This window comes from Brachypodium distachyon, chromosome 5 (assembly GCF_000005505.3).
Source record: "Brachypodium distachyon strain Bd21 chromosome 5, Brachypodium_distachyon_v3.0, whole genome shotgun sequence".
In the NCBI taxonomy this organism is placed as follows: Eukaryota; Viridiplantae; Streptophyta; class Magnoliopsida; order Poales; family Poaceae; genus Brachypodium; species Brachypodium distachyon.
Window position 1 is genome coordinate 20,534,111 of NC_016135.3, and position 19,750 is coordinate 20,553,860.

The following is a 19,750-nucleotide window of genomic DNA, read 5'->3' on the forward strand; positions in this document are numbered from 1 at the left end:
TGGTGGCAACCGCCAAGCGCAGCTTCTCCACGGCCTCGCCGTTGTAGCCAGGCTTGAAGAACGCAAACTGGGCCCTCTTCTCCTCGTCTTTGCGCTCTCGCTCTGACATCTCCTTCTTGCTGCTCTTCTCTCCTTTGTTGCCGGTGCCCTTGGGATGTGCTGGACCTTTGGGTGCCATTAGTGGAGGGAGGGAGGAGGCAGAGGGCTTCTCGGGAGTTGGAGCGCAAGGGGCTTCGGGGAGGCAATGGCAAGGGCAGTGGCGGAGGGGAGTCCTTGTGACGCCGCTCCTGGGTATTTATACCCGGTAGGTGGAATTGCAACGGGCGACCCCCACGATCAGCAATCAAGCATCCTAAAGTTTTGGAGGAATCAAGACGGTTTGCACGACGTGGCCATAACTCCCTGCTCGCAGAGGGGTAGTGGGGCCAGACATCGTGCACCCACTCCTCCCGTTCCGACGGGAGGAGGCGTAACGGCGGCCTACGTGGCCAGGTTCCCAGCTTGGCCTGGGGACCCACGCGTCGGAAGGGCGTAGCCCGGCAACCGACCTAGGATGATACTACCCGGAACCTCAAGGTTGCCGGCCCACACCCGGGGGCTATTGTCGTACCAGTGGCCCACGGGGCCCCACTGGTACGGGACGCGTGGGTCGCAACTGACGAGATCCCGCTAGGCCGGCTCCCCGGGAGGGGCGAACCCGGGAAGCTACCAGCTCGCTCCCCCGCGACTTGCCGAGCAACAGTTCCGGAGCACCTCCCGGGTACTGGAGCTTCGGGGGTTGCAGGTGGGGCCGACGAAACAGTGGAGATAAGACCAGACAGCGGGCGCAGTGCATTTAATGCACCGACAGGAGTCACATCGGAGGGCTAGTCTTGCCCAACAAGTCTAGAGCGGCTACCCTAAGAACTGTTTTGTTTACAATGCATAGTGGCCTGGGCGCTGCATGAAGCCCAGCGTGGATCTACAGTAGATTAAGTTTTGTGGCAATGACACGCGTGTAGATAACATGTCACGCTGCATGCATCGGCACCTGTGGTATATCCCCTTGTCTATAAAAGGAGGACCAATGTCATTGGTCAAAGGGTTGGAACCCTGGTCAGTAGCAAGTAGTCTTGAACCCATTCGTAGCAGAGCCTTTAGAAGAACAAGTAGCTCACCCGGGAACCCCCCGGGAGAATCTGTACGAACACACACATTCGTGAATACAACAAACAGCAGGACGTAGGGTGTTACACCTCCGGGTGGCCCAAACCTGGGTAAATCCAAGTGTCTATACTTCGTGTCTTTCGTCACGCCGGCGATCGCCTCGCCCCTCACCGAACAACATGGGGGTGCCCGGCATCCCCGGTGCCGGAGACCGTACTCCGACAATTCTGGATGCCTGTAATCTACTTCATTCTTCATGCATTTTAGTTCCTCATGCATCATAAGTCACTGTGCATCTGTTTTACTTCATTACCTAGTAACATTATTTGAACACGATGCACACCCTTGGATTCTAAGTTATGTGAAGAATTCCTTACAATCCTCAATCTGTGTAGTTGCATTCAAACGCAACTTTAAATAGTACACACATTCGGGGGGAGTCTTCATATAGCTTGAAACCCTAAAACTTACACTCTTCATTATTCATCTATGAAGCTTTAACCAAGTATTGTCATCAATCACCAAAAAGGGGGAGATTGAAAGCGAATCATGTGCCCCCGTATGGGTTTTGATGATTCATGAAAATTGGTTAAGGGACTAATGTGCAAATTTAGTGTTTCAGATGCTTAGTCCCATGGATGAAGAGTTCCAACCGGCGTTGGTGATCCCTCAAAATTGAAGATAGGAAGAAGGCTTGAAGCATCAAGGCTTACGGGTAAGCTAAGGATGTTTCCTAGAATTTCTATGAAGAATTGTCTTCACTGTATAGGACAAGCCGTACTATTAAGAGGGATTCCAAGCGGTAAACTGGTTGTGAAGAATTCATTTTCCTCATGCTCAACTTAGGTTAAAAATTGTGTGTCTTCGTTCTGAAGAAAGTTGAGTCTAGGATGCTTCGAGATTCGATGTCTTCATGTGTGAAGAAGAGCTGGAATGTTCCTGGATCAATTTCTTCAGACTGAAGACTTGCTTTGTTTTCAAAAGGAGTTTGAATTCAAAAATGTTTGAAAACGTGGTGTCGCTTTTTGGTCTGACCAATCAAACTATTTGTTACGATGATCGTTGGCACTTGAAGAAAAATGTCTTCGGTGGAAGACGGAGACCGTTGGTGTCTCGAGACCGGTGGCGTCTCAAATTCTTCAGTGGGGTCCAACGGTCGGTGATGGCTAGTTTTTCCGGCCCGGCTATATAAGCAGCCGACCCCCTCTACCATTCGTTGGAGATCTCGAAAACGATTTTGTGAAGAAAAATCTTAGAGCTAAGCTGAGCTGAAGAAAATGATATCTCCCTCCTAGCCGAACGTTGAAGAACTTGTTACTCTTGGTGTTTGGCAGCACCTAGACGGCTAGGCGTCGTTCAAGAGCAATCAAGGTGTGATTTGCCTCACCCAGTCTGTGAAGGCCCTAAGATCGCCTCTGCGAAGAAAGATCTATCACGAGTAACTGGGCGAGACTTTGGTCTTAACTCAGGAGAATTGGGTGGACTTGTGTGTCCACGAATCTTGTGTGATTCAACTCCCTCAACGGAGACGTAGGATTGTGCCAACAATCTGAACTTCGGGAAACAAATCATCGTGTCTCTGTGTCCAGGTGACACCTTTCTTCACCTATTTATCTTCAGTCTTCATTAACTGTTTTCTTCAGTTTGAACTGTTCTGAACTGTCTTCAGCTACTGTTTTTCTTCACTGTATTCCGCTGATGTAACTCTGCTAAATCTAAGAACTGTTTTTTGTCTTCACTTGTTCCATCATGTTTGAAAATCTGTTTTTAATTTGAAGTAAAATTTGATAATCTTCAATAATTCAACCCCCCCCCCCCCCGAAGACATACTCGATCTTTCAGAAAGTCATGTAACCAGAAGCAGAAACTGAAAAAAAATAAAAAAGAATGATCCTAATAATATCTTCATCTTTGATGGGAAAACCAATCGAATTATTTGCTGACATTGAAGAGCGGATATCCTGTCTCCAAAATAAGACGAAATATGCATGTGGTATCAAACCTGGCATGACCCGTTGCCTGTCGCTGCTGCCTCCGCGGGTTGTTTTGTCGGGGGAGGCGGGTGCGAGGGAGGGGAGATCGAGGTCATCGGCCGGTGACCTGGTGTACCATGCGGGGGAACTGGGTTGTGCAGGCGCTGATGTAGGCGCAACCGCAGCTTCGTCGTGAGACGGCGGTGCGCCGCCGCCGGCGGGCGTGAGGTTCTCGAGGAGGGCTACGTAAGGTGCAGCCACGCCAACGAAAGAGGCAGTGTAGCAGGTAACTTGTGGCAGCCACGGTTGAACTCGGCGGCGAGATGGTATCTTACAAGCAGACATAGCCGGATCCCCTCATCACGCTACAAACGTACCTACCGCCGGCCGCTGCCGGCACTCGTGTCAGGCTCAACCTACCGGCCCTGGCCTCCGCCGCGCAGGCCTCACACCTCCTTCCTCGTCGCGCGCACCCTCCGACGGGAAGTGGTCCGTTCCTCCGGAGGCGCCGCCACGGCCGTAGTCTTCCCGGTGCTCCCTGGCGTTGTCCCGCAGGACGCGATGCGTCTTGTCCTCGGTGGCCTCCCAGTTGACCTCCGCCGCCTAGCTCCTGTGTACATAGGAAGGGGAATTGGGATGGGGTTGGGCGTTGCCCTGGAGCAGGGGGATCGGGCATCGGAGCAGGCCATGGCGATGGAATGGCGTGCCGGAGCAGGGGGCTAGGGGCCGGCCGGAGCAAGAAGCGGCGCCGGCACTGCAGGGATGGAAATTTGGATGTGGGGAGGGGGGGGATGGAGTGGCGTGCTGGAGCGGGGGGGCTAGCGGCCTAAATACAACGTCCAGCAGAAAGCACCAGAACGAACTCCGACCGCCAGCGCATGCGCTCTTGAAAGCTCGGAGACACGCGTCTGCGTGCATGTACACCGCCGCATGGCTCACGCCGACCATCCCGCCAACCACCGGCTCGCATGCCAACGCCCTCAGATCGAAAAGAAACCGAACAAATCATCCAGACCGGACAAAAACCGAAAAAGTGCCCGCGTAAAGCTGGAAAAAAACCGCCAACGTGCGGACGTGGAGCGTCGAGGGAGTGAATAACTCTCCGGCTGTAAGTTTTGTACTCTGTATCTTATTGTTGATCTATTTGGGAGTATTCACGGTGTTTGGTATTCGGAGCTTCGGACTCTGCTGGCACAAGATTTCCTTTTACGATGGCAGTGGCGGCTAGCAGTGTCGATCATGTCGTGTACGCGATCTTTTTGCATTCCAGTGAGTGGCGGTTCAGTACCTGGTGTTGGTCCGGAATCGGAATCGCTGCTTCTGCTGCCGTGTCCCGACTCCCGAGACAGGAGTTGACACAGACGCACGTACAGTTTGGTTCGTGCGACAGGAATCTTCCACTGGGATGCTTGCGTGCTTGCCGTCCCCCGGACAGCAAATCTGCTTGAGGTTCATCAACTGACCAGGGAGCAATCGCAGGGAAACACTTGTGTTAATTGCAGGTTTGGGAATCAGTCTGGTGGTTTCCCTGCAGCTCACGTAGGAACCCATGACAAAACATGAAGCGAGAAGAGAAACAAAGAAAATCGATGTGTTCTCCTTGCACGAGACAGAAGAATCATCAAGCGTCAACGCTCAGTAGATCGTAAGGATCAAACATTCAACAAGCAGGGAAAAGATATGTCTCAGTCTAGATTATCGAGTAGGATGGATGCAGAGGCCCGTCGAATTCTAAAAGGGACCAACTATTTTATTTGATTGTAAATTTGATCATAGAACCATTTAATCGTAGGTTGACATGTCCATATCACTCAAGATGTGGGGAATAGAAAAGCAGAAAGCGTGGACTAATGCGGCGAATAATGTATTACTTATGTTTGGCTTGTATATAAAAGTCAAAAGAGAAACATAGCGAATACTCTAGGCATGGTCAGGAACAGAGGACACTGAATGTTGGAGAATGCACTATACTCTAGGCATGGTCAGGGAAAAAAATGAAAAGGACACATTAATGTTGACAGAGCATCATTTAGTTCGATTAGGCATTTTTCAGAACAGAAGTCATGTTTATTTTTATCGGTTTGCTATTGAGAAGTTAACTAATTTTTAGTTAGACATCAATCGACGTGCTTGACCGTCAGATCTTAATTCAACGATAACATGTGGGAGATAAAAATGTGGAGATGACTCTCATATCTTAATTCAACGGCCATGATATGTATACTGAGATTTAATGCCACTTGCTTAAATATCAGGCGACTGAGAAATAGTTGCACCCTATTTCTATTTATTAATTAATTATTGAGAAGTTTTCTCCTCCAAGAGCGAAAAATGGAAGGCAGGGTCTATAGTGGATACTAGATGATACCCCGCGCGTTGCTGCGGAACTTCTCGCATTTAATCTTGCGTAAAAAGATTTGAAGAAATATGTACATATCGTGAAAACACTAATAAATAGATAAGAATTAACGATCCAATAGAATGTTAATATTTACATTTGAAATGTCGAATGAATACATTTAATTACAAAGATCTGGCACTAACTTGGCATTCTTGCCCTCAATTTGGAGAAGACATTTATTTATCGGCATGCAAATATTAAAGTTTGTGTAGAGTAAAGTAGAAACAACATTGCAAGAATAAAATACGGCCATATTAGAGGCAAAGCACACTTGAAATTCCTAGGCATCTAGGCACCAATCAACACATTTTTTTTTCCAATACACACCTGATACATATGGTTTGAACTTTGAAGTCGAACAGTCCAAAAGGCGTCCTGAATACTATTTAGCCCATAAATTTTCAAAGGAATCAATAATACACATAAGCAGAACTAAAAGAGATTAGTTTTGGTTGTACCTTGCCTACAAAATTTTCTAGCACATGCATCTACCATCTTTGTTCTCAATAAAGCAACAAATAGATATCAGAATGAACAAACTTTATAATCAGGCGTGTGTTTTACATTGGTGAGATAATTCATGCAGCAAGCTAGGTGTATGATTTTCATGCCAGTATGCACACACTGACACTTTAGAATTACATGAAGTAAAACAACTACTTACCTGGGTAATAACTGGAAACACAGTAAGAGAATATGCTCTTCATATCTTCTTCAATAGGTATAAAGTTCAAGGGACTTGCACCAGTATTGCAGCATCTGATTTTCATGGTGCTATCAGATTTTATCTAAGAAACTCCCAGTCTTCACAAATGAAGAAGTACTAACAAAAATAGGGATGAATCATAAATCTTGTGGTCTATCCCTCTTCACAAATAAGTAAACCAAATCATGAGGAAATCAGCCTTGTAAAACACAGATCCTCGAATATTTTGGTTCGTAACCACTCAATCAAGATCAACTAATGGCGGGCAGAGGGTAGAGGCACAAAGGCTGCAACCTATGTAGTGATCGAGACAACATGTCCTTGCACGAACGGAACGGAATGAGCATATAAGTAGATATTACCTGCTCATAGGCAAATGAGTCCTGGGCGCCGTCCAATGATCCAAATCATGGTATGAACGGGAGGATCATGCCTGCGCGTGTAGCCAACACATACAGTCTAGCAGATCGCAATTTGCAACCTAGTTCAATGGATTTGAACCAAAAATATGGTGCAACCGCCGGAGGCGTGGCTAGGCTGGAGAGCGGAGACCATACCTTGCCCTGCTCCTTCATCTTGGCATAGGTGCCCGAGATTGTGCGCCTGTACCCGGCCACCGCGGCGGCGGCGGCGGAGGCGTCTGCCCTGATGGAGGCCATGTGCCATGGAGGCGGCCACACCGGAGAAAGTACTAGCTGCATAGTATCAGTCGGCCATGCTGGGACTGTCCATGGCGCTAGCCTCCGTTTCACCGGTGCCGACGGATGAGCACAGAGAGCAGGAGCCGATATCAAACGATGTAGGGTTGAAGTTCATGAGCGGTAGTGGGGTGAGTGGGGCACTTCTTTGATGGCCAGAATCGTTTCGTGGAGCGACAGGAAGAGGAATGGTCAATTTGGTGGGATTCAAGCCGGCAGCGGCCATGGGAAGTGCGTGTGTGCTAATACAGAAGGAGGAAGACGAAGCGATGAAGCGAACGAAGCATCGGGCGTGATGGGCTCAGCAGGCGATCGGTCAGGAGTTGGGCCAGGGGGGCGGCGATCCATGGAAAAAAGGAAAAAAGGAAAGAAAAAAAAGCATGGGTTGCGGCCGTTGGGCCAGAGGGTGGAAGGTCCAGGGAAAAAAATAAAAAAGACGAAGAACTGGGCTGGTTCAGCCAAAGAAGAGAATTGGTAACGTCCAGCGCCAAATAATTTCTCAAAAAAAGTAAATAATAGCTAAATGACATGACGTGGATAGCTTGCATGTTCAGCTTGCTAAATTAATTGTACTTAATGGGTTTCAACTTTGTAGAGTTTATAGATTTGTAAAAAAAAAGGTTTATAGTGGATATTTGGGCCACTTCAAAGGCTCTTTTTTTTTAGAGTGCTTCAAAGGCTCTTGAACACGGTGGAGTGAGGCCTTTAAACCGTTCAAACCCAAGTTAAGGTATTCGTTTCGAAATTATTTTTCTGTCTCCGGCCCAACAAAAGGCAGGCTTCCAATCGTACGACGAGGCACTATAAAAGCATGCTTCCAGCCGTACGAGGCCCTTCCACATTTGTATTGCAGGCCGAGAAGATCACTGCGACTATGTTTCTAGCCCAACTAGTACGTCGTGCCCTGTGGGCCGTATTTTACCTTCCAGCGAGTTAACAAAAAAAAATCGCTCTCTGAACAAATGCAACAAAAAATTGTCATCAAACTACTGTTTATTCAGAGTCAGTAAAATGCTGTTGTGCGTACAATGTTGATTACATTCAGGCCTTACCGCATGTATATTACCGCATTCCGGACTATACAACATGAAACATGGGACCAAGTATCAGATACCAACATCTATGTACTATGGAGTAATATATTTTTATAACATTTTGAAAATAAGTACAACTTAATATACCGCAAAACCGAATACTCCGTACTAGGGTTTGTCATACAAAACAATTGATTATCTCATCGGATTTACATGTCAGCTATGGTTGACAGACAAAATTCCTTGACTAAACTCGGGGTCATGGAACAGTGGCACAATGAAGCAAGGGTTTTCTCGTTGTCTTCAGAACAGAACATTAAACAGTGACTCAACCAAATGATCCAACAGGATAAACGGAAGAGCGTGTTCTGAAATGGATAATTGTCCACTTGAGAAGAGCCCGTGGATCACCGATCTGTTAACATCATCTCCCAGTCGAGTGACCCAAAACTCGCAATCACCACCACATATAAAACTCAGTTGCGGATGCACTGACTGACAGTACTGAAAGTGAGGGCAATTAAATGTTCCTCAAATCCTGCCCAGTTGCATGTTGCTAGAGTTGGCTCCTGGTAGGCATCATCAGCGTCACATACCGCTCATGCTCTGCTAAAAGAAGAATAAAAGCGGGGGAAGGGAAAGGAAAGGAATGGAAAAAAGGGAAACCACAGCACACCACTGGCCTTTTCTTTAGTGTCAGTCTAATCTGAAACTTGGCTGCTGCTGCTGCTGCTGCTTATGCTGTGATGGTGATAGCAACTTACACATCAGAGGGGAGGCCGGATCCACTTCGTTTTCATAGGCAACCATGTGATGGTGACTTTGGATCAAAGCATCACAGATGTAAAAAAGAGAGAGGGAGGTAGGTAAGCTCAGATCATGAGGCATTAGTTTATTACCCCAAAGGGCCAAAGCCGCCGCCTATCTGCATCTGATGAGATCGAGAATTATAAAATTACCAGATAAGGCATGGGGCTGTCCCCCAAAATCCGAACTGTAAATTTCGATCGAGCGCGCTTGTGATGTCACAGCTCACAAAAGTCTATGCAGGTATGTGTGTCGTCTGTGGATGTAAAAAGGCGTTTGCTTTTAGTTTAAACCGCACTTCTTGGCACCAAATTCAGATAGATCAGCACTGTGGTTATCGATCCACCTGGAGCTAGCCCACAGCTTATTTTTCGTGGTGTGTAAAAATGGAAGAGAGATCAGAGTGCCAGAAGCAGGTAAAGCTTAGATATTCAGGGATGCTCATGCTGGTCCACTCTATTAAACATAGACTCCAGACTTGCAAGTTTAGTACTGCATCTCATGATCTCAATCTCATCCGCCGCGCGCTGGGAGAGAAGAGAGAGCTGTAACGTGCCTACAAAAGGAAGATACTTGCTAGGGAGGTGATTCCCTCTGTCTCTCCGAAACATGGGAAACGGCACACATACAGATCGTAAAGCATCATGGTTGTCAAATTTTGCATCTGCTGGTAGTTACCTGTCACCGTAATTAGATATGTACTACCCCGTGAGGCTTAATTAGTTAATTTAGACATCGAATTCGCTTTAGTCACATGTATGCCATGCCTGCCTGGCTAGCCGGTAGCTAGACAAGCAGCTCAACTTGGTGGGCGCGCTCTCGCGGCCGCGTACGTGCGTACGTGATGGGTTATGTCGGTGTAGGGCTGTGGGCGCCGTCAGTCTTAGCAACCAAGCTAAGCTAGTGAAAGCATGGCCGGTAAGGCACTGTGCTGTCGAGTGGTCGACGACGACGGACCATGGGGTCACGCGATTCGTATTCTGCCGCGTACGTTCTGCTCCCCTTCTCGATCTGCATGCGAGGCAGGGACAACCTCTCGCACCACCTTCTTCTCGCACGCATTCTCGCTTCCCGATTAATTTGTTGCTTCGCATACTTCTTTGCAGAGGAATGATTCCGTGAGTAATTTGGGGATCGGATTCTTTATAAGAAATCGGAGATGGCGCTAGCCTCTCTTTTTCAAAAAAAAAAAAAATGGGGATCGGCGACGGTTGCTTTGCCGCGCGTGTGTTCCAAACCTCTTAACTACTCCCTCCGTCCCATCCCTGGATCGTTAATTTAGCTAACTAAATATAAATTAAATAATTATATCATTAGAAAGATATTTTGATAATGAATCTCATGGTATATTTTTAAAAAAAAATACATATTTAATTAATCAAATTGAGAATCTAGGTATGCGTTAGTGCCTCATATTATGGGACGGAGGGAGTAACTCGCAGGCTCGTGTCAAAAAAAAAACTAGTCTCCAAATAATTACTTCATCCGTCGCTAAATTCTTGTCGTTTGAACTAAAACAATTTAGCAGCAGAGACACTGCTAGTACAGTACGCAGCACGGAGCAATAATCCAGTGAGCGTACTATGTTCCAACGAAATCTTGTACTACCTCCTCGCAAAAAGATAAGGAAAAAAAAATCTTGTGCTACCAACTTTTAACCAGCAGAATTGTTACCTTATCACAACTTATCAAACTCTGCCTTATTACATATTTGAAAGAAGACAACAGAATTCTAGCACAATATATTGTTAAGTACTCCCTCCCTCTAATAAATGATGTTTCAAGTTTGATCAAATTTGAATGCAACAATACACTAAGGTATGTCTAGATTCATCAAATTTTTGACAAACTTTAGACATTTTTTGTTAGATTCCTAGATTTTGCTATTATTACAGCAGCATGAACCATGGCAATTTACATAGGCATGACAGGTCATGCATGAGTGGATCAATCGCTGGATGGACGGATTGGACGTGGGTTGGGAGGCATGCATCGATCGATCCAACCTCGTGTTTAGCTAGCTAGCTTAGCTTAGCTAGCCCGTGCATGCATCATCCATGTGACAACTAAGGCACCTAGCTAGCGATTGTTAGGTGTGGGTTGTATATATGTGTGCCACAGATACCTAAGAATCTAGTTCGGTAAAGATTGTCCCGTCCCAGCAGTGATGCCGCCGGGCGAGACCCTAGCTTGTAGCACTAGGCTATTTATCACCTATCTTGTAGATGCACAGTAACAGGCTAAGTAATCAAGCTCGATTAGGAATGACACGAGAGATCGGAGGAGGTCCAGCCGTGCAGGCCCCGGCCGGCCTAGCTTTAGCTCCCTGTGTATATAGCCTTAGTTATTGATACACATGGCTTGGTATATTGCACCACACCTGATTGAAGAGTGGCATTCAGAAGCCGTCTCAGCCTGATAAACGAATCATATTGGTTGTACTCTACATAATCTGACAAATCAGGTATAACCGTATGAGTGGAAAAAACAATACTAAGTGAGGTAAAAGAACAAAGTGGAAAATCAACACTAAATGCGAGGTACCAAGTGGTCAAATTTTGTGTTAATTGTTGGACACTAATAATAAAACAAAGTGGGATTTTCTCCCAAATTTTAGAGGAATCCAATCATGTGTATACGACTTCATGGAAATTTCCTCTGAAAGTTCTGAAGCATCTGTCTCGCCTCTTACTCTAATTAAGCTCAAAATTCCCGTGTTTTTTTGTTGTGTACCAAGTACCAACACAACATCTACTTCAAGCCATTTATGTGTTTTTGATTCCTGTTGTACGTGTCATAATATTTTAATCATACCTTTTTTCATGTGTTTGTGGTTTCATTGATCAAAAGGCCCTTAGATTTTCACCGGCGGTGCACTAAAATACCAAGTTAGAAACCTATTTGCAATACTCTGTGTGTAGATATATACTAATCAGCCCATCTCAAGTTGATGTACCACTCATCCCTTTACCTTTGGGCCCCACAATAATATTATTTTCTTGACATTTACCACTAATAAATCAAGGTAGATACATATATCACTCTAGGATTCAGTCATATAATTACAAATTTACCACACCAAAATTATATGTAGTGTATCATAAAATCACTTATGGATTATCACTCAGGGTTTGAAACCATCAATGGTTTAAAATCTTTGCCGAAAATTCAGATTCAAAGTCTAGAGATTAGTCTAGAAGCCTGATATATGCGAGATCTCGGTTGCGTCCCTAACTCTTGGTATTGCTGACTTAGCACCGTTCAAGAAATCCAAGAGCTACCTACGTTGTTTGATCGGGTTGATGTTGTCTTTAAAATGAATAATGTGGTGCACGGGCTGCGCAAATTAAGTTTGCTTGTATGGATCAACTGTCCATGTTCGATCATGCCCACATTCCCTTGTAACTTCCCTTTGTGAAAAAGCTTTTATGTCAATCATGTCATACTTTTTTCGTAAAAGAGGGTGAATCACCGGTCTCTGCATCGGTCGATGCACACGATTGTGTATTATTGCAAATTGTCGTAAAACAAAAGAGAAAACGACGTCATCTAGAGTTACAACAAATAATAGTACACATCAAGCGGCACTAATCCTGTGACTAACATGCCACGCTTATCTTATAAAGCTCTCAGCCTATAAAAGGACAAATAATGCTATTAATTTTCCCCTCAGACAACACTGCATCTCGCATTCTCGTGTGGCTCTGCTTACACGTGCATACGACGAATACACCATCTCAGGAACATATATAGATGCGCGCTTGTATCATGTGAGATCTCCCCGTCTCGTGACGAGGTTAATTATGTACCACGAACAAGCATACTCGCTTGCTCGATAGATTTCTCCCGATTTAACAGAGTAGTCTCAACAAAAAACCGGCAATTAATGCAATTTTCTCTGTTTGTCGATTTGCATAAAAGAAAATTCCTCTGTCCGCCGGAGAAGAAGATCGAGTAAAAAACAAGAATTTTTACATGGGCGCCAGACATCGATTGGGCCGGGGCCATGAGCTATTTGTGGGGCGCATGGTCCACACATGGAGCTAACGTGTAGTGGTGTGCGGAGAGAACATAATGGCGAAAATTTGGAACGAGCTTATCAGAAAAAACCACCAACGCCAATCTGTAAATCGTGTTCTCTTTTCTTCTGGCATCAAGGAAAAAAACAGGACGATGATAATTGCAGAGGAAACCGAAGGAATTTCAGAGGCTGGCAGTTCCGCTGTCGGTGCTGTCCTTACTCCTTATCCTTATATCCTACACCACTCTGTTAATCGCAATTAGAATTTAACGGAACAAGAGTAAAAACTCAAAAGCAGTAAGATGGGCTTAAAAAAAAGAAAGTAAACAGTAACGCTGTCTGAGTACTAGTATAAGAAAGCACCGCAACGTTAACTGATGATGTCGTTTTGTTAGGCCGCATGGGGGTCATTATCGGCCACTTAGGCACTTACCACCAAATTTACTGTCACTTTCCGCCTTGTAATGATTCTGAGCTTCTGATCCAATCAGAGCTCATGGCCAAGCCCTCTTTACCTGTTCCTCGATTGATTTCTAGTACTCCGTATATGGTGCTGCTGCATGATCCACTGCCCTTTTTAGACCCATCATCCCGCGCGCTAGTGACCTGTTATGTTGTCTGCGGTCTAATCCGGTACTGTAGAATTCACATGATTGATTTGTTTAGTTACTTAGTACTACTCTTCTGAACCTACAGCTTGGGTACACACCGAGGAATCTCTGTTCGCTTTTGTCCCTTTTTTAATCGGAGAAGTACGTGATGGTATCATTACGTTTCACGTAATTACACCCTCTTTTCCTCCCTCACTGGCGTAACACCTAGGAAATTACTCCAATTTTCGAACCCTAGCGGATGGATACTTACGATACTTGTACCGTATGGCTGACCTTGTTGAGTTTATTTGAGTTCTTGGTTTGGTTTGCTTTCTGTGTTTGGTTGCACGCCTGTTGAGGTTTGCTTTGCCGAAAGGTCCTTGCCAACCCCAAAGTGCCTTGCGTAATAAACATGAATCGCTCGGGCCAAAGCTGAAAACGGACACAGGGGGACGTCAGCGTGACACGTAGTGTCGCGTGTCTAGCGAAATTATTCAGTTCTAGTCGACTGCATGGACAAATAATAGCACTACTGTGGTACTCAAGTTGTAGAATAGCTTCTGTTGTGACTTTGTATCTGCCGTCTTAGACGTGTCATCCATGTAAAATATGTAATTGTGCATTTTTTGGGATAAGTGTATCTGCATGCTTGTGATCGTTTCTGTCTGTCTTCTTTTTTGTTTTGGAGCGAAAAAAATTAAGAAACATATTTAGAAGTGCTTTCTTATTTTTTTTTGAAAAAAGTATATATGTAGTATATATAGACGAATAACATGTATGTGTAGAATTTCCTGAAAAAAAATGCTTTGACGTCTGATTTACACACACAATTTTTTTTATAGATTTATAATAGCAAATAGCTTTCCTTATTATTGATGGACATTTTTTTTGTGTGTAGCCTATATAAGAAAATACTTCTTACTCAAATTTACAGGCAACTACTCCTCATTTATATGTGCATTTCGAAATTACCTAGCACAATAATACTTCCTCATTTTCACAAAGATTGGAGTATTTTGTTTGTTAACACAAGGTTTTGATCAAGAATTACTTTACCAATATGTAGACATGAAATTTATCTCAATAGATTTGTCTTCAAAAGTTCTTGCTAAATATTTGTTTATTGCGATTTCATATCATATAAATTACATATTAACAATAAATTATTATTGGTCAAAGTCTTATCTTAATGAAACAGAAGACGTCAACCTTTGTGAAAAATAGGTTTCCACATGCTAAAAGATTAAATTACATATTTACAAAATGTTGTATTATCATCTACTCCCTCTGTTTCATAATTCTTGTCTCAAATTTGCCCAAAAATGTATGTATCTATTTTTTTTAAATGTCTAGATACATGTAAGATTTCGACAAGAATTATGAAATGGAGGGAGTAATTACTATGCAATGTCACGAAGAAGAGTACGAAGTATATGCATTCCGCTTCCTAACCCTGCCTGACCACCGGTACTACTTCTATAAACTACTACTCATTCTGGTGGTACCGTGACATTGCCGATTTCGTTACGCTAACCATGTGGAGCTATAATTAAATGAGTATATAGAATCTCTACACTGAAAGCTATAGAATCACTACATCGAAAAACAAAAACAAGGAGCAACATACTAGTACTAGGATAACAACACAATATATGCGGCCAAAAGACTCATACCACTGAAAAAAAGCTAGAAACTCCACGGCAAAAACACCTTCTGGACCTTTGTTCCAAGTTGCTTGAAAATGTATATGTAATTGTTGTATACCTGTATACAGACTTGTATACCGTTGTCACCATAAGGGAAAGGAGAAAAAAATAAGAAGACATCAGGGACTCTTACATCGATGTACAATTCTCGATCATAACAGGATGATGAACACGGAACACCTATATAAATAAGTTACCCAGGGACCTTGATCGCTTGTTCTACCGGCCGGCCACCCCCTCTGCGTCCCCGGCCGGTTAAGGGGACAGAAGAGACTCTTATTGCACAGAACGAATCAATAAATAATGGAATGGCACGAGAGGAATTACATGATGAAGAAGAACAGTCGTCGTTGGTGATGATGTGATGTGATGGACTGATGGTGACGATGGATGGACTCAAGGAGGGTGATGCATGGAGTGGTGAGTCGGTGATGTTGATGCTTCGAGGCTTTTGTCTGTCTGAAAGCGCGGCGCCTACTGAACCATGGCGAGGAAGGAGCTCGATGGAGTCGAAGTCGGCGGAACGGCGGTCGTCTGGGTCGTTGCCGGTGGAGGTGCATTGTTAGTGCCGACGGGGTTTGGCGTCTGGAACTGTATCCTGTACTGCATTTTGCCATCGTCCTCGCCGTCCTCGCCGTCAGTGTAGTCATCGCCCATGTCGTCACTGTCGGTCTCGTCCGTCGTGAACTCCCGGTGCTGCTGCTGCTCGCTCAGCTCCCTCACAGTGTCTTCTGGCTTCACGGCAAGCGCATATCCGGTTAGTTTCCACCCCCAACACAACACATGCATCCACCAAGGAGCGATAGGAAAACGCTAGAGGAATTACTACTTAGTTGCAGTGTATATATACATGATTACCTTTTTCTCACTGAAGTCGAGCGGCGGGGTCGTCGTCGGCGTTGTCTCGCCGTTACTGGTCGGCACCTGCGTCTGTGTGGCTCCTCCAACTCCTCCGTTGTTCCTCTTGTCGTTGTCGTTGATCTTCTTGCCCTCGATCTCGTGCCGGTTCAGGCTCAGGGACTGCTGCTGATCAGTGGTGACAGCACAGACAGACGCGACGGCGGCGGCGTTGGCGGCGGACACGGCGGCAGCGGCGCCGGCGCCGTTGTGCTTCTTGCGGTAGATGGCCTCGAGCTGGTGGAAGTAGGGGCAAGTCTTGGAGTCCTCGGGCCGCCTCTTGTTGCTCTCCTTTACCTTCTTGAAGTACTTGTTGATGTTCTCCCACTTCTCCTTGCACCGCTTCGGGTTCCTGTTGTAACCCAGCCGCCGCATCCCCGACGAGATCTCCTCCCACAGCGGGCCCTTGGGCCCGTTCTCCTGGTACCGGTTGTCCATGTCCATCCGCAGCTGGATCAGCGCGTGCACCTCCGTCTTGGGCCACCGCGACGACGACGCGGCCCCGCCATGATCCCCTCCTCCTCCGAGACCATGACTCTCAACCTGCTGCTCAGAGACGGGAACCAGCGCCAGTGATGTGCCCCCGGAAGCCGGTGTCGGTGTCGGTGTCGGCGCGCTGCGCGGCGTTGTCACGGCCTCTTGGCGCGCCATCGTCGTTTCCTTGTGCTGTGGCTGTGGTGGAGGCGGTTGCTGTTGGAGCGGCGCGGCTGGGATGGGCTGCGGCGGTGGCGCCGTGGCCTGTGCGGGCGGCGGCGGAGGAGGGAGCTGCTGTCGAGGAGGTTGCCTTGGGGTCTGGACCTGCATCGGCGCGGGCATCGGGATGACGACGGGGGCGGGGACTTGCACGGCTTGCCCCGCGCCGACGCGCTGGAGGAAGGCGATGATGGACGCGTCGCGGGACGCGGCGGCGGCGCGCTCGTGCGCGAGGATCTCCTGCTCGCGGTTCAGGCGGGCCACCTCCTGCTTGCGCCACGCCTCCTCCCTTGCCATGCGCTCCGCCTCTCGCTTCTCCATCGTCTCCAGGAACCGCCGCTGCATCTCCTCTTGCCTCTGGATGACCTGCTTCATGAGGCCCTCGAAGAAGGCCATCAGCTTCTTGCTGCCGCCGTGCTTGCGCTTGCCGAGGCCATCCTGGCTGCCGCTGCCGCCGCCGGTCTCCGCCGTCATCTCGTCATCCTCAGACTCGTCGTCCGACTCTGACTCGGACATGGACGGGAAGCTCAAGCCTTGCAGGCCGAGGGGCGGTGGTGCCTGGTGGAGCTCCGCTACATGTGCCGCCGGAGCCGCCGAAGATATGGGCGCCGGCTGGATCGGCCCCGGTGGCGGCGGCATTGTGCTCATCGGCAGCGGCGCGGATACGGCGGGCGCCGCGAAGGCGTGCTGCAGCTGCGGCGGGGCGGCGGCGCTGCTGACCGGCGGCAGCTGCTGCTCCTGGTGGTGCTGCGCGGTGGTGGTGGCATGCAGCGCCTCGAGCTCAGAGAAGAAGCGGTAGCTCTTGCCGTCCTGCCTGCCGGTGCGGCCTTCCTTGGTGCGCTTGTAGTACTTGTGCACGTTCTCGAACTTCTCCTTGCACTTCTTGGCGTTCCTCTTGTAGCCCAACTCCGCAAGCTTCCTGCAACACACGAGAAGAAGTGACGACAAGGTTAATTACTACTCCGACCAGAGATTAAAACCGGAGATGGAAAGAAAGAAAAAAACAGAGCGGGTTAAATGATGGCAGCGTTTACAGGCCGGAAGGAGCATCAACTGCGCGGCCGTGGATTTTTCTACCTAGGGAAAGAGACAAGGAGATGGAAGGAATTGGAAGGACAAGGCGAGCGGCAGGAGAGCAAGGGAGCACACGCAGAAGGGGAATTAGTTATAATCACAGGCCATATATCTCGTCTTTTTAGGGATCAGAGGAGACTTGAAGTGAAGGGGAGGGAAATAAATTACTGTAAGATGAGGGCCGCATTGGGATGGGAGAGAAAGGCTGCCCCTTCCTTCTTTTCCCAAAAACTGAAAGCAAAAAACAGTGGCAGACTGCAGCCTGCAGCCTGCAGCAGCTGCCTGCCCTTTGCACGCACCACCGTGGTACGATCCCCAGAAGCCCAGATTCTTACTATCATCCTACGCACCTACTCCTACTCTTTCTCCATCCGTATAATCTAGAACCAGATGCATTGCATTAGCCCATGAAACCAAAAATATACTGGAAATTCAGCAGAATTGGCCAATTGGGGACAGTAAAACGGAGAACAATCTGCCAACATTTCATGCTGAACGAGTGCTAAATTCCACGAAACCGATAACCGCTCGCTGCTAGAGAAAAATCTGCTGAACCGAATTGCAAATGGGAGTAGAAAATAAAAAATCCGGCTGTGACTGGATAGTAGTAACTCTCTCTTACCTGGAGACCTCTTCCCAGAGGGGACCCTTGAGGGTGGCGTCGCGGAAGGTAGCGTCCATCTCGGAGCGGATCCTGATGAGAGCCAGCGTCTCCTCCCGCGGCCACCGGTTGCCGCCGCTCGCGCCCAAACCGCCGCCGCTGTTGTCGCCGCCGAGCATGTCGTCGTCGGGGAAGCCGCCGCTGCCAGCGCCCGCGCCGGACGCGGCCGCCAATTCCTCGTAGGTCGGCTGCTGCTGCTGCGTCGGCGCGGGCGGCCGGCTGCTCAGCGGCACCGGGCCGGGAGCCGGCGGCGCCGTCGAGAACGGCCCCATGTCCTGCGGCGGCGGCGCCCCGTACTGGGACCCGCCACCCTGGTGCTGCTGCATGGATGCCGCCACGGCACCACCACCACCGACCAAGATGGCCTCTTCTGCGCCTTGAACAACGCTAGCTCGCTTCTTTGGGAAGAAAACAAACAGGAGCAGTATTTTCCGGCAACCTTCAGTTGCTTGTAGAAAACTGTATATGGAAGAAGGAGCTAGAAGAGCAATTGGGAGAAGTACTGAATTATAGGCAATTAATTCCGGTTTGTAGCTTCCCCCTCCTCCTAGCTCATCTCCCCTCTCTCTCACACACGCACACCGAGTGAGTGTGGTGTGGGCGGAGAGGGAGAGCGAGAGAAAAGAGGGCCGGGGAGTAGAATTGGAGGGAGAGGATGAAATTGGAAAAGAGGCCCTGGCACAAGTAGGGAAGGTCCGGAGAGGGAGGACGCCGGCTGGGGTTGGGGATCGGTGGATGGATGGGAGAGATGGTGAAAAAGATGGGAGTGTGGACAACTGGAAAGGGGGTCCAAAGGGAGGAAGAAAGAGAGGGCCGGGGAACGGCAGGCTCTCCTACAACGAACAGAAAAAAAGAGAGAAAAGCAAGAGGGTGCCCTTACAAAAGGATCGATGGGCTGGCTGCTGCTGTTGGTGCTTGTACTGATTGATCCATCCCTCCTCCTCCTCTACCCTACGACGACTCTTCCCCCTTCTCCGTCCGTCGATCCATCATCAACCATCCTCCTCCCCTCAAAACAAACCAAATTCCACCGCAATCCTGTGCCCCCGTATACTTTCTCTTGTATATTTGTATTGTAGTATACGTATGTGTGTATTCGAAATGCGGTGCCTGCGACGAATGGTTTGTTACAGGGGGCGGTGGACCGGTGGTGGCGTTTTATAGCCCACCACGGCCGTCGTGGTGATAGATGGCACACGGAGAAATTTCATTTATGAGGCACGAGAACGGGACAAAAGAGGAGGGATCGAGCGGCGCCCATGGACCTGCATGCGCAAGAAAAAAGGCCGAGTGAAACGGAAACGCCTGGGACACGTATTCGGCGCCGGGCGCCGACGTGG

The 19,750-nt window shown here is 47.8% G+C and overlaps 1 protein-coding gene across 2 annotated transcripts; it reads right to left on the bottom strand.

The window, feature by feature from the left end:
* Window positions 1-15,070: 15,070 nt before the first annotated feature.
* On the bottom strand, window positions 15,071-19,548 carry LOC100838968 (trihelix transcription factor GTL1). 2 transcript variants are annotated; one of them, XM_010241888.3, is made up of 3 exons: window positions 18,372-19,546; window positions 15,944-17,594; window positions 15,071-15,820 (listed from the first exon to the last, which is right to left on the bottom strand). In XM_010241888.3, exons 1-3 carry the CDS (start codon window positions 18,734-18,736, stop codon window positions 15,560-15,562), a joined length of 2,277 nt encoding a protein of 758 aa, XP_010240190.1. In that variant the 5' UTR covers window positions 18,737-19,546; the 3' UTR covers window positions 15,071-15,559. The 2 variants fall into 2 exon arrangements, with proteins under 2 accessions (XP_010240190.1, XP_010240191.1); XM_010241889.3 differs by having other exon boundaries at window positions 15,699-15,816; window positions 18,372-19,548.
* Between the last annotated feature and the right edge of the window lie 202 nt (window positions 19,549-19,750).